This window comes from Ochlerotatus camptorhynchus, unplaced genomic scaffold (assembly GCF_037179485.1).
Source record: "Ochlerotatus camptorhynchus isolate MF236.1 unplaced genomic scaffold, CSIRO-AGI_Acam_v1.1 ptg000622l, whole genome shotgun sequence".
NCBI classification, from domain to species: domain Eukaryota; kingdom Metazoa; phylum Arthropoda; class Insecta; order Diptera; family Culicidae; genus Ochlerotatus; species Ochlerotatus camptorhynchus.
Genome location: NW_027041101.1, coordinates 18977 through 34008, shown reverse-complemented (window position 1 = coordinate 34008; position 15032 = coordinate 18977). Strand labels below are relative to the sequence as shown.

At 44.1% G+C, this 15032-nt stretch overlaps 2 protein-coding genes across 2 annotated transcripts; one reads left to right on the top strand and one right to left on the bottom strand.

Moving 5' to 3' along the window:
* Positions 1 to 54: 54 nt before the first annotated feature.
* On the top strand, positions 55 to 1625 carry LOC135714153 (uncharacterized). Its single transcript, XM_065237445.1, has 4 exons — positions 55 to 393; positions 452 to 902; positions 1049 to 1431; positions 1495 to 1625. Exons 1-4 carry the CDS (start codon positions 57 to 59, stop codon positions 1623 to 1625), a joined length of 1302 nt encoding a protein of 433 aa, XP_065093517.1. The 5' UTR covers positions 55 to 56.
* Positions 1604 to 14621, bottom strand: LOC135714149 (xanthine dehydrogenase-like). Its single transcript, XM_065237438.1, has 6 exons — positions 14285 to 14621; positions 4869 to 5953; positions 3275 to 4799; positions 2949 to 3217; positions 1852 to 2893; positions 1604 to 1754 (listed from the first exon to the last, which is right to left on the bottom strand). The coding sequence occupies exons 1-6, from the start codon at positions 14366 to 14368 to the stop codon at positions 1704 to 1706; spliced, it is 4056 nt and encodes a 1351-aa protein (XP_065093510.1). The 5' UTR covers positions 14369 to 14621; the 3' UTR covers positions 1604 to 1703.
* Between the last annotated feature and the right edge of the window lie 411 nt (positions 14622 to 15032).

Below are 15032 nucleotides of genomic sequence, written 5' to 3'. Positions count from 1 at the left end.
GTCGGTGATTTCTAGATCTCAATCTGCCCATCAAAAACATCGGTAAGCAAAAAAAAATGGCTTCCGTTTCTCCTTCGAGCCCTGTCCCGATAACCGGAAGGCAAACTTCCACGCGTAAAACTCCGTCTCCCTATCGGTTGATCCCGTCCAAAAATCGGTACATCAAATCTCCGAATAAAGTTTCCCGCAACAATACCTTCATCGCTACGAGTCGCCGTAGCGAAGAAAACGGTGGAAACGGACATCGATTGGTGAACAATGACCGCAACAACGGTTACCAATACAAGGTTAAATGCTCCAGTGCCGGTGCCGTCGAGGGACTGAAACCTGAGCAACGTGAGGACGACTGCAAGCTGGTGGATGTCTTCAACAGGGATGATATCAAGTTTTCTGGTAAGTAAAATTATGAGGATTACGAAAATTTTTTAAAATATCAAATTATAAGCAGAAGGATCCGAAGAGGATCGTCAGCAGCCCACTTCGGATACTGCTCCGTCCCCAGCAGCTTTGCAACCTATACCCGTAATCGAGGAGGTCCACAAAAAGCCGAGTTCGATCCCCGTGAAAACCAAATCGTTCGTAGGACGTTCGCAACGGAGCATTAAAAATGGTAACAGCGAATCGAAGACTATAAAATTCCTGCTGAAGTTGACTACCAAAAGCTACTTCGAAACGCTCAAGTACGAAATCGATCGTATCAAGGAGAACGATCGTAAAATACAGGATCAAGCGAGTTCACATGCTCACTCGATCATGGCGCTGATCAGCAAGGGAGTGGATTTGGACCATCAAATGAGAGATCTACGCATTCAAAATACACGCCTGTTGTTCGAAACGAAGGAAAAGGATCGAATTCAGCAGGATACGATCAAGGCAATCACCTGCGAGTTGAATGAGCTGAAGTACGATTCCAATGTTTTAAGAGATGAACTAGCCTCAGGCTAAAAATCTCTAAAATAAAGACAAAAAAAAAAAAAAAAAAAAAAAAGATTCCAATGTCAATCTAATATCATCAGGGTAGTAACCAAATAAGCTTCACCCGTTTCAGATCCATTTGCAACCTTCTGTTGAAGAACATCGAAAAGGACCACGAACTGGAGATCCTAGCACGGAAACTGCGAAAATCCAAACGTTTCGATTCCAACACATACAAAATGCTCAAGTCACAGCTGCGCAAGCCAATATGTCTGAAAAGCGTTCCAAAGCTACCATCCATTAAATCGTTGCCAGCAAGAACCCGCGGTGAGAAGGCCTTGAAGCGGCAAAAATCGAAAGCATCTTGCCGATCGTCTGCGCGGCAGAAGAGCGACTGGTCTTCGATGTCCAGCATTTCCTCGGTGGTGACCGGTTCCGACATGCTGACGGACATTGAGAGCACCAGCGCGGTTTCACAGAAAAGTACCAAGCTTCCAATGCAGGCGATTTATACGGGTAAGTACGTTTTAACTGCCTTATTCCGATAATTATATGAACATGAAGTAAGTTTCGGTATAGATCAAAATTCATCGATCAGAAAACAAATTCAACCGAAGAAACGATCGGGACTGATGAAGATCTTCTGCTGTGGTGGCCGTTCGAAGCAAACGAAAGAGGATGTTGCCAATTCTAAAATCATTGAAGCATAAAACCTTTATTTTCAAATATTTATCAATATACAAATCCTAACAAAAATGGTTCCTTTTTAAGCAGTATCACTTGCCAGCCTAGGGCATAACATTCCATGGTGTAAACGAACCGGCTGCGGCCTCCATGAACTGAAATAAAACAAGAATTTGGAAATCGGATTGAATCGCCTTTCTAGACGGGGTGGGCGAGGAGCCTCGTGCCTTCAAGTGCCAATTTGAAACTTACCTTTTCCGTAATTTTATCCTGGCATGCCATTCGAATCCTGCACGAAGTTGCCGGTGAAACCATATTAAAGTCATCGTCCAGGTTCTCCTCCTTCCGCGCAGCACTGATCGCATCCCGAATGGCGAAGAACGTCGATGAAGCGAGGAATAGCGGTGGCTCACCTACGGCCTTCGATGAGTAGACCGCCCTCGGGTTCGGTGCTCCCGTCAGTAGGGAAACATTGAACTCTCCGGGAATGTCGGCGAATCCGGGAATTTTGTACACTCCTGGTCCTCGCGAATAGGTCGTTCCGGTCGGTGAGTAAACCATCTCTTCCAGCGTGAACAGTCCGTAGCCCTGCATAAAACCTCCCTCAATTTGACCAATATCGATGGCGGGATTGATGCTGGATCCAAGGTCCATTACAATATCCGTCCGAATCACCTGGTGATCACCGGTAAGGCAATCAATTTCTACTTCGGAGCATGCAGCTCCGAATGTGAAGTAATTGAATGGATTTCCAGAGTTGGTACTGAAGTCATACCCAATACCCGGAGTCGCATAGAATCCGGTAGCGGAAAGGGACACTCGATCAAAATATGCCTTGTTGACCCAGAACTTCCAGTCCTTGTTGGGGAACTGCTTCTTGTAGGGTTCAAGACGGTCGTTGATCGTTTTACAAGCATTCAGAACTGCCATACCGTTCAGATCTGAACCTGCGCTAGCTGCCGTTGCGGGAGTGTTTGGAACCTTATCCGTTGACGTTTCCGAAATATGAATGGTATCGAATGGTACCTTTAAGGTCGTAGCTGCAACCTGAATCATTTTGGTGTGCAGACCTTGACCCATTTCAGTTCCACCATGGGACAGGAGAACGGCCCCATCCTGATAAACGTGAATCAACGCACCGGACTGGTTCAAATGAACTGCTGTGAAGGCTATTCCGAACATGGTAGGTACCACACTGATACCACGTTTGCGCCAACGGTGTTGTTTGTTGAAGTCTTCAACCTCCGATCGACGATCCTTGAAGTTGGACGACTCCATCATTTCCTGCCAACATCTGAAAATTAAAAATATTTCCTCATTTGTCCTTAACTGTTTCATCGCTTCCCTACCTTCGAACATTGCAGTTCTCAATCGGTTCATTGTAGTGCGTCTTATCGCCCTCCTGGTACATGTTTAACTCAGCCAGTTCAGCGTAGTCTCGTTTGAGAACTCTGGCCACGTGATGCATCATCGTTTCAGCTGCGAGCATTCCCTGCGGTCCACCGAAGCCTCGGAATGCCGTATTCGAGGGTAGATTCGTCTTGCAAACCCAACCCTGAACGCGTAGATTCGGAATCTTGTATGCGTTCTGAATGTGGAACATTGATCGCTCGAGAATCTACAACTGTACGTGTTAGAATTAGATGTTCAGAATTAAAATTCAGAAGATCTTTACCGAAAAAGACAAATCCATCGAATAGCCTGCATTATTGTACGCCTTAAAGTCGGCGGCCAGGATGCGTCCATTTTCAGCCACGCCCACCTTGTACGTAAAGTAGAACGGGTGTCGGGTGCCGGTGATGACCATATCTTCATCCCGGTCCAACATGCAACGGACCGGGCGTCGAAGTTTGTAAGCTGCCAGCGCTACCGGAGTGGCTATCAGACCCGCGCGGGATTCCTTTCCTCCGAAACCACCGCCCAGTCGCTTAACGCGTGAAACGACTTTGCACGATGGAATGCCCAAAGCATGAGCTACATGCTGTTGAATCTCGGTCGGATGTTGTGAAGAACTGAACACATCGATCTCGTCCGAATCCCTCGGAACGGCAACGCAAGCTTGAGTTTCCAGGTAGAAGTGCTCCTGACCACCCATCCTAAAGTCTCCTTCAATTAGATGATGTGCTTCCTGGAAGCCCTTCTCGATATCCCCTTGGACGATACCCTTCGGGTAGCCTGGATAGAATGATTCTCTCTTGATGGCATCCTCGATTGTAACAATGATCGGCGTCAGCTCTTCATAGACTACTTTTACCTTCCGAGCTGCTTTCTGCGCGATCGTTTGATTATCAGCCACGATGGCACCAATGATCTGACCTTGGCTGGTGACCAAGTCCTTCCAGAATACGAATTCATCGTGGAATACCGGTCCACATGCATTTTGCTCATCGGTTAGATCTGCTGCGGAGAAGAATCGATGAACTCCTTCCATCGCTAGTGCTTCCGAAGTGTCGATCGAGACTATCTTCGCGTGCGCCTTGGTGCTGGTAACAAATACCAGGTAGAGTTCATTGCTGTACTTGGGTATGTCGTCGCAGTAAACTGCTTCGCCGGTGACTTGTTTGAATGCAGAAGCGTGAACCTGAGGTCTTCGGATTGGATCAGTGATCGGTTGATCTGTGGATACCTTCTCGAAGAGTTGGGCACTCTTTGGGACCAAAGTGTGGAAGGTTTTGGCGCCGCTTCTTTCTCGATCTTGTACGGGTGCATGACCCACAACTGAGCGTGAGAGTGCATCACTGATGGACAGATAGGCCTTGAAGAACAAACTCAGGGTCAGCGATCTACGGTAGAGAATCATTCCTCCCGGAGCACTGGGACTCAGAGGAAGCTCTTCAATCAACATTTCATTTGCCAGTTCGACCAGCTTGCTATCCCACTTCTTACCGACCAGTGCGATACCAGTTTTCTTGGCCAATACAGTCGTTGGAGCCATTCCACCAAAGGATAGATGAGCCTGCTCAACGACATCAGTTCCCGGTTTGAACATTATGTTGAACGCTCCATTAACGATGGCGATGTCGTCATCTCGCCGTTTCGCCTGTTTGTAGGCAATGAAGTGTTGATCTGCGTTTGTTTTTTGGATGAATAGCGATACGAGTACTTCTTCAGGCCGGATGACGTTTTTACGATATCCAGTGAAGAATCCATCTCCCATGTGTACCTTGCGAACTCCACCATCTAGGCTGGCAACTTCCAATCTAAGGGATATAGGAGAATGATTCTTAGCATTTTCTTCACAGAAAATGGATCAACCATACTGTACTCACTCAATACCAGCGGCGGTGAAGATCGGATTTAAGTCCGAAATCGGGCTGCCAGTCATGATATTTCCACCCACTGAAGCCATATTTCTGATTTGCTTCCCGGCAAACCAGTGCAACATATCCACGACAGCTTTGTACAATCGAGTTTCAAATTCCGGTCGTGTGTTGATTTCTTCCCGCAAGACTCGCTCCATCTCCATCAAGGTTACAGACGATCCAATTTTCAATCCTCCTTGGAGCTTCTCAATGCAATTTAGCTCTTTGATCTGTGCCGGGGACACCAACACCGGGTATTCAAAGTTCTTGAACTTCATCTCAACACCCACTTCCGTATTTCCGACAATGATCTTCGCATCAGGGTGACGCTTCTTGATAGCTAGAAAATGCTCTAGATTACTAGGTCGATACCAATTAACAGTAGATGCACGGAAAACAAGCGATTCGGCATCCAGTGTATTGGATAGTTTCAATTCCGGAGGGAAAATCGGCTCTTGAGAGGGATCGAAGGGTGCGAATTCACTGGCCTCGAATAGTTTATCGTCAACTTCTACCCCACATCCGTTTGACTCTCCGTTACGGTTCTTGCAACATTTGTCGCCCATAGCACAGACTCCATTCTGAGCAACTCCAAATTCCTGTGTAAATGTCTTGTATCCCTCGATAATTGGTCTATAACCGGTGCATCGGCACAGATTTCCCTGGAAGGCCACTTCCAGCTCCTTCATCGAAGGCACCGAAGAATTTCTCAGCAGAGCGTACATCGACATGACGATTCCCGGAGTACAGAATCCACACTGCGATCCGTGGGCTTTTGCGAGACGTTCCTGGACCGGATGGAGACGGGTGCGTGTACTTCCGATTCCTTCCACCGTGGTAACGGCCATCCCGTGAACGCCACAGACCGGCGTAAGACACGCATTGGCAGCCAGATTGTGAATCCGATTGGTGGAGCGATCGATCTTGGAGATCATTACGGTACAGGCACCGCAGCCTCCCTCGGCACAACCGAGCTTGGTACCGCACAGGCGTAGCTTATCCCGCAGGTACACCAGAAGGGTGCATACGGGATCGGGACTGGAGTCGACGACCTGCGGATTGGAAAGATGGATACTGGTTATGGTTGATTGAGATTTTGAAATAAGTGTTATGAAATTGAGTGGGGCCGGAAATGCTATCTAACATGAAGCTTTAGTGTGATAATTTATTAGCTAGAGAATGGTCTTAGAAGAGGGTAGGTAGATAGTTCCGTTAAAGTACGGCCATAGAGGTAACTCTAAGACCAGAAGGTCCCGAAGAAACGTGCTCAACTTTATGGCTCAGCTCTGGTACTATCTTTGGTCCCACGCTAATCGATTCACCCCTCGGAACATAGGAAAATCCAATAACCCCTCATTTTATCTGTCAAACTTTCATAGCGAATCAAAACAAACATTGCGTATATAAAGAATTGCTAAAAACACTTTACTATGAAACAAGTCCAATAAATGATCACTTAAAAGATTTAATTAATTCAGATGAACTACCTAAACACCATAGCTTTCTAGAAAAGATTGCATCAGTAAACAACTTCCATACACTACAATGTAAAACCCAACAGATACAAATACATCAATCAATTAATACTAATGTTATTGAAATAGTACCTATAATAGCATCTTTACATAAGAAAAATACACCATTAGCGTTACAGAAGTTAACCATTCAAAAATTAATCCAAGAAGATTACAATTCATATTTTAAAATTTTTACTGATGGCTCAAAAACAAATGTCGGTGTGGGCTATGGAATTTATGATCATGAAAATAAAATATCCTTCAGTAATAAACTAAATTCTAATTTTACAATAATGAATGCAGAACTAGTAGGTATTATTGAAGGACTAGAATATGCTATCACTATTGAACAATTTAAAGTAGTTATTCTAACTGACTCACAAAGCGGCTGTATAGCCCTAATAAATAATAGTTTTGAAAATTACCTAGTACAGAAATTTTATACTCTCGTTCACTACAATAACTTTCAAAAGGTGGTTATCCAATGGATTCCGGGTCATACAAATATAACAGGAAATGACAGAGCTGATAAAGCAGCGAAACTAGGAATTACCAAAGCTAGAATTGAAGACTATCCTCTAAGTATAGGGGACTCACTAATCAGTTTTAAAAATGAATTACTGTCAGAATGGAACGAGGAATACAAAGAACTATCAAATGAAAAGGGAAAAGAACATTATCAAATAATGGATAACATAACAATGAAACCATGGTACCATAAAATGGACATGACTACGACACAAACAATTACAATGGGAAGAATAAGAACATTTCACACAGCAACTAAAGACAGGCTATATAAGTGGAATTTAATAAGAACTGAAAATTGTGAAATCTGTGGAGTCCAGGAAAATTTGCTGCATATCCTTTATGAATGTCCAAATCGAAACTTGATCAGAAATAACTATCCTGTATTAGCAGACAAATCCAAATTCATCAGCATCCTAAAAAATAAAAATATCGATGAATACCTTCAAATAGCCGATTTTATAAAAGAGGTTGGAACCAATGTTTGAGTAAACCGATCGCGAATTTTTAATTGTTTAGACTTTAACTTTTCCTTAAATTTAAATCTTTTATTTTGCACTCCTTTCCAAGACATACTGTTCATTTTTGCTTGAAAATTTCTGGCAGAAGTTAACCAAAACATAACATAAATACCGTATACGTCAATTGACAACCAACTATCACTTGATACGCCTGGCTAATATGGACCAACAGGTCTGTGCCATAAAAAGGGAGAAAAAAAAAAAAAAAAAACATTGCGTAGTACTAGAATTTGGACTAGAATGGGATACGTTAATCGATTTGCTTGGGACCAATAGGCTAGTCAAGTAGTGAGCCAATTTAAAATCGTTAGTTTCGTATTGATTGTTGGTACGGCTGAATGAAAATTGAATAGAAGTTGAAAATGAGCGAAGGGCCATTAATGCGAAAGTACCAGTCAAACGCACACTTTTTTTCCTAACTCGGACGATGCAGAGTCGATGTTATAATGATTATATAATGGATTATAATGGTTATAATAATTATAATGATTATAATGATGTTATAATAAGAGTCCTGCCAAGAGTGAAGCCAGAAGTACCAATTGAACTGTCAAGCGGGGTACCAAACAAGCAAAGTAAATAAACATCATTGTTTTAGTAATTTTAGATGAAAAACATTGCTTCGCTTTATTTATTACACTGTGGTATTTAAAAGTTATACCAAGCACTTGTTTGAACCTTTTTCAGGTTTTTTCATTGCTTTTGTCTCCCAGAAGCTCCGTTATCGACATGAAATTTTTCACTTCTGAATGAAAGTCATCCGATGCTAACGCAAAAAATCTGGTTGCCGTTTACTCTGACGAAAAATATATCACAAACAGTGGTGCTTGTTCGCAACATTTTCTCTTGGCGGGACTCTTATTATAACATCGACTCTGGTACGATGTACGAGGAGGTTTGAAATATGTCTTCAAATCTACAGGCAAAAAAGTGCGCGTTTGAATTGCTCATATACTTTCTGCGGCTGTGGAATAGTTCTAGCTATGTTTCATCACTACCTGAAGCCCCACGTTGCCAAAAGTATTTCCAGTTGATGGTGTGTTATAATTATAAAGCAATTCTTCTTTACCCAACTATTGTATTCCTCCTCTCGTCATGACCAACTTAGTCATCTCAGAGAGAAATTATCACACTAAAGCTTCATGTTAGATAGCATTTCCAACCAACTCTGATCTTTATGATGATAACCAATCGTTCCGAGCTTATAAACAAAACTTCTGTTAACAAAGTAGGCGTTGGATTACTGTCTTGAACACTCCAATCAATTTTCTAGCGTCATTCCATCAAGACACTGAAGAGAGCAGTCATACCAAGATAACATTATCGTTAATAAAACTTGTTCATTGTTAAGTGTTGTCCTGGTTATTTCCTGTCCGCCCCATCCGCACCGTATTCCTTTAGGTTATGGGCTCGTCTACGAAGGAAGGCTCTGGAATTCCGCAGCTAAACGGATCGAACTTTGAGAACTGGCGTTTTCGCGTTCAACTCTACCTGGCTGCGGCGGAAGTTTCAGAAGCGCTTACGGGGCAAGTTCCTGGTGCAACGGATGCTGGAAGAGCGAAGTTTATGCAGACAGATCGGAAAGCGAAGTCACTACTGGTCGGATTCCTTTCCGATGAATGTCTTGGCATAGTACGGGACAAGGAGACGGCTCGCGATATGTGGAAGGCACTCGAAGACACCTTCGCGAAGAAGTCTGTGGCAAGTCAGACTCTGTTACGGAAGCAACTGGCAAGACTTCGGGTGAAGGAGGGTACTTCAATGCGGCATCATTTCCAGCATCGACGACATCGTACGGCAGCTCAAGACCGCTGGTGCGAAATTGGAGGAGAACGATACGGTATCACAGTTATTTTTGACCCTTCCCGACAGCTACGACTCCATGGTAACAGCTTTAGAGAATATAAACGAAAAGGACCTGACGTTGGAAGAGATGAACTAGCCTCAGGCTAAAAATCTCTAAAATAAAGAAAAAAAAAAAAAAAAAAAAAAAACCTGACGTTGGAAACCGTGAAGCAACGATTGTTTGCGGAGGAATCCAAGCGGTCTGATCGGATGGAAGATTCTTGTGAAGATAGGAGTGCAGCGTTTGTCGGAGGACGAAATAAGAAGACCAAAAAGTTTACCGGAAAATGCCATCGTTGCGGAAAGGTGGGACATATGCAAAAAGATTGCTATGTTAAGAAGCCAGAAGGTAAGGTGAATGCGGCCGTTAACAGCAAATCAGTTTCATTCATGGTGAACAAGATGCCGACGAAGACGGAACATAAGAGGTCAGTTTTCGTTGTGGATTCTGGATGCAGCGACCATCTGGTGAACACTTTGGAATGCATGCAGTCGGTGAGGAAACTCAAATACCGTTCGTGATCGATGTAGCCAAAGATGGTGTTTCAATTATCGGAAACTACGAAGGTGAAGTTACTGGACTATCAAGAGAAGGTGTGAAGTTTGAAATGAAAAATGTGATTTTCGTGCCCGAGCTAAGAGGAAACCTGCTATCCGTGAAGAAGATGTCCCAAGCGGGAATCGACGTACTATTCACAAGCCGGGAAAGCATCAAGCGATGATGAAAAAGAATGACTCAGTAATTGGAGTAGCGCATCTACGAGGTAATTTGTACGAATTGGATTTAAACTTGGACGTGTCAGGAGCTACCGCAAATCTATGCGCATCGGACGCTGGAAAACTCTGGCATCGTCGTTTGGGTCACGCCAGTCAGACCACGATGAACACGTTGGTCCGGTATAGTGTGGCGGAAGGATTTGGTCCGAAGGTCAATGCTATCGGGTTCTGTGACACTTGCGTGCTCGGTAAGCAATGCAGAGAACCCTTCGACGGAACTCGTGAAAGAGCTAGTCGTCTACTAGAGCGGATTCACTCGGACGTGTGTGGACCAGTCAATCCTCCGGCCTGGGATGGATCGAAGTATTTTGTTTCATTCATCGACGATTATAGTCCCTTTGCGTGTATCTATGTGATGAAGAAGAAGTCCGAGGTTTTTGGTCGTTTTCAAGAATACGAAGCGATGGTGACCGCCCAGTTCGAAAAACGAATCAGCAAGCTAACCGTGGATCAAGGGCGTGAGTACGGCTCTAAGGAACAAGAAGCATTCTACAAGCGAACGGAGTTGCCGAGAGGTTCAATCGAACGCTAATTGAAAAGGTAAGGACAATGCTGATCGACTCGAATATGCCCAAGTACATGTGGTCGGAAGCAGTGCTTACCGGTACGTATATATTAAATCGTTGCCCTACTGCTGCTCTATCGGACAACCGTACGCCTGCTGAGTATTGGACCGGTGTGAAACCTGATCTATCGAAATTGAGGATTTTCGGATGCAAAGCATTTGCATGGGTGCCAGGTCAACTCCGGAAAAAGCTGGACAACAAGAGTCGCGAGGCGGTGATGGTGGGCTATGCTCCCAACGGATACCGCCTTTGGGATAGAACGTCAAGAAAAATCCTCGTAGCCCGTGACATCAAATTTGACGAGAATTCATTACCGTACGCTTTTGAAGACAGTCAAGATTCGAGGGTACCGTTGGTGATTCCAATGCTGTATCCGGCCGTCGAAGATGACCAGCAAGCTGAATTGGAAGAGCAGCCAGATGACCAGCAAGTTGAGTTCGAAGACGCGATGCCTGTGCTAAGTGATGACGAGGATGAGGTTGAACTAGACGAACAACCTGAGGAGCAACTTGAAAAACCTGGGGCGCTCCCTTCACAATCAAGAGGTGAAGACTGTTCAGAGTCAAACACTAGGCGTGGTGAACGGGAGCGCAGGCTCCCAGGTAAGTTTCTTGACTTTCTAACTGGGTTCAGAGCAACGTCTGCTGGAAAAATTTCAACATTCCCAGATTTCCCGGATTCGTACGATGAAATCAACGCGCGGAATGACCAAAAACTGTGGCTGGATGCAATCGATGAAGAACTGAAATCCCTGGAGGCCAACAAGGTATGGGAATTGGTGCCATGCCCAACCGGCGTCAAACCGCTGCAGTCAAAGTGGATCTTCCGCACGAAAGAGGATGAAGAAGGAAACCCTGTGCGCTATAAAGCAAGGTTGGTCGTCAAAGGTTTCTTGCAGAAAGCCGGTTTGGAATACAACGAAACCTACGCACCTGTGGCGAAGCTGACGACAATCCGTATTGTGCTGGCTGTCGGTGTTCAAAAAGGGTTCCATTTCCACCAAATGGATGTGAAGACGGCGTTTCTTCACGGTGAGCTGCAAGAGAAAATATTCATGGCGGTTCCGAACGGCGTCAAGGCGAGAGCTGGCACGGTGTGCAAATTGAAAAAGAGTCTGTATGGCTTGAAGCAGTCCCCTCGCTGCTGGAACGAGAAGTTCAATCAAGCGCTGCTGAAGTTAGGTTTTATTCGTTCCAAGCACGATTATTGCCTGTACACCCGTACCGACGAGAGGGGGGAAGATGCCATTTTCGTCGTACTATATGTTTATGACCTTCTCATAGCGGGAGCGAAGCTGTCAACAATTTTGAAATTGAAGAACGAATTATCCCGGATGTTCGCCATGACCGACTGTGGAGAGCTTAGCCATTTCCTTGGCATGAAGATACGCTACAATCGACAAGACGGAAAGATAATGCTGTCTCAAGAAGCAAGCCTAGAAAAGATCTTCCAGAAGTTTGGCATGTTGGAATGCAATCCTACAAGTACCCCGATGGAGAAAGGGTTGCAGCTTTATCGTCAAGTTTCCGAAGCTAATGGAGTACCGTATCGTGAGCTACTGGGAAGTTTAATGTACGTGATGGTATCAACGAGATCGGACATTTGCTATCCTGTCGGGTACCTGGGGAGATTCCAAGCTCAACCCGGACAACAGCACTGGACCGCGCTCAAGCGAGTAGTGCGTTACCTGAGAGGGACGATGGATCATTGCTTGACTTTAACCCGGGATGTTCAAGCAAAACCACTAGTTGGGTTCGCGGATGCAGACTGGGCTACCGATACCGAGGACAGGAAGTCAGTGAGCGGATTTGTCTTCCAGGTGTTTGGATCGACTGTTGCCTGGTCTAGTAAAAACAAACGACGGTCGCCACTTCATCAAGTGAAGCAGAGTATGTGGCGTTAAGCGCTGCAGCATCGGAAGCAATATGGTTGATTGGTGTCCTAGGCGATTTGGGTGAAAAGCAGATCGAGCCAGTTGCCATATATGAAGACAATCGTGGGTGCATCGGCATGGCTAAGAACGTGGAGAGCAAGAGAGTGAAGCATATTGATATCAAACATCATTTTCTTCGGAATCTTGTCACCGCTGGGAAGCTGCTGATAGAACCAATTGCAAGTGAGAACCAATTAGCTGACTTCTTTACCAAGTCCTTGGACGCTGGCCGATTCGAGGAATTAAGGACGAAGCTAGGAGTATCCAAACGAGAGGGGGTGGTAACAAAGTAGGCGTTGGATTACTGTCTTGAACACTCCAATCAATTTTCTAGCGTCATTCCATATCAAGACACTGAAGAGAGCAGTCATACCAATAAAACTTGTTCATTGTTAAGTGTTGTCCTGGTTATTTCCTGTCCGCCCCATCCGCACCGTATTCCTTTAACTTCAATGTCCATGCCTAGAGCTAATATTTTTATCTGCAAGACTGCTTTTATTGACTGCTGATAGTTTCCATATATCCAGTTCTATATATCTCGGTCCCTAGTGTTTTCTACGTTTGAAGAAAGCGATCAAGTTTTGCTTTTGATACGGAATAAACAAATAAACATTTTGAACCCGAAGTGCCTCTAGAATCATACTAGTAGGCTAGTTTTCAGAATGTCGATCTCTCAATATCGAGAAATGGAAAGTTGACTCCTGATGAATGTGGGCGTCTTAGTGGAATACCTGTATAATGAGAGAGAGAAGGATTAGTATTTTCCATTTAATTCCACTACTTTATTTGCTTATCCTTGACAGATACGCGTATTTCGTCTACAATGTGCAGACTTCTTCAGTGTCTTGTACTAATACTCGACTATTAGTCGACTCGACCAGTCGAGTATTAGTACAAGACACTGAAGAAGTCTGCACATTGTAGACGAAATACGCGTATCTGTCAAGGATAAGCAAATAAAGTAGTGGAATTAAATGGAAAATACTAATCCTTCTCTCTCTCATTATAGAAAGTTGACTGTATTGTCAATTCAGAGAAATTACTATTAAAGCTGCTTTAATAATCTAACGCCAAATGCTAATTTTTCCCTAAATTGGCAATAATATTCTAAGATTTAAATCTTAAAATAGAGGCGCACTTAGCTTTTTGTTCTATTTATTATCTTATTTTGATTCAATCCCGACCATCACAACTGAACGCCTATTATGTATTTATATATTTTTTGCTCAGTGCCTCTTGCTCTTTCTTTCAATTTGAGTAATCGGTTCAAAGACAAACAAGCGCCCTTCTCAGCTACTATCTCTGATTGTTAATGAGTTTCAATCACCATATTCATGTGTCGACGAGTTTTGCTCGCATGGAGATAAGCAACCCACTCTACTACAAATACCGTGCAGCAGATCATAACAGCGAAAGGCGAATCCGTGACGACAAGCAGGGCTGAAAAACACATGTCATGTCATATCAACTGATAAGTCATTTGCTCTCTTTCTCTCCAGTCAAGCAGCAAAAGTAGCCTCCCCGCGAATCTACACCTATTCAGCGAAATATTTAAATTGGTTCCGGTTGGCTCATGAAGGGTAAGAAATATTATGCTATGGATAAATGTCGTCTATTACTGGTCCATGCGATCCATCCAATACCAACCACATGCCCGTTTTGCAAGTTTTTCGAAAGTTGTTTGCGAAATCCTTACCTTCTTTCCATTGACGAAGAAAACCAGGGGTTGCTGGTCGTTGAATAGCCCCAGGATATCGCCACCAGTAGCCGTTGGGGCCATCTTCCAAATCGATTAAAATTTTACCGAATGCACTTAACTCACTCCACCCGACACCGGGTTCTATTTTCTGATAAGGTTTTTATTTCGTATTGCTTTTTTAGCAGTACTGATGTTTACGCGGAGAACATAAAGGTACTTAAGCTCTGGCCACAGACTGTTGCCAAGAGTTCAAATTTTGTTGTTCTTTTTCAAATGGCACAAACTTGGGAGCTTCCTTTCGAACTTGATCCACCGCCTGCGAGAGCTGCCGAGAGACTGGTTCCCAAGCACGGATGGTCTCTCTCCTTATTTTCCCGTTGTTCGTTTACTCGACTCGAGCTGAAGCTGAAGTGCCCGTCCCCAACATCTCCATAATAACTTTGCGCTTGGACAGCCTTTGAGCCAAATTGTTTGTATTTATTTGTGTCGTTGTTGAATAGTCGTGGGGGTAAAGGGAAGCATGGTTTTAGTTTCGTGTGGGTTAGTGTATACGATGATCAAGCCGGCATTTAAGTCTGCCGGAATTTGAGAGCGTGCTTTTGGTTGGATGTGTATGCGTTGCGTAGTGAGTGAGTTCGCGATTTCAAGTTGATTGACACGCGTTCGGTCAGATAGATAACATGGATTGTTTTGGTTGGCTTCGTTATTCCACAGAGTGACTGCAATGAACGAAGTCGTACGACTA

Coding starts and splice junctions, on each gene's coding strand:
- LOC135714149 (XM_065237438.1), bottom strand. CDS start 14,368: ATGGCCCCAACGGCTACTGGTGGCGATATCCTGGGGCTATTCAACGAC. Junction 3,218..3,274: donor CGATGGATTTGTCTTTTTCG/GTAAAGATCTTC, acceptor GTACAGTTGTAG/ATTCTCGAGCGATCAATGTT. Junction 2,894..2,948: donor GAGAACTGCAATGTTCGAAG/GTAGGGAAGCGA, acceptor TTTAATTTTCAG/ATGTTGGCAGGAAATGATGG.
- LOC135714153 (XM_065237445.1), top strand. CDS start 57: ATGGCTTCCGTTTCTCCTTCGAGCCCTGTCCCGATAACCGGAAGGCAA. Junction 903..1,048: donor TGCGAGTTGAATGAGCTGAA/GTACGATTCCAA, acceptor CACCCGTTTCAG/ATCCATTTGCAACCTTCTGT. Junction 1,432..1,494: donor AATGCAGGCGATTTATACGG/GTAAGTACGTTT, acceptor GTTTCGGTATAG/ATCAAAATTCATCGATCAGA.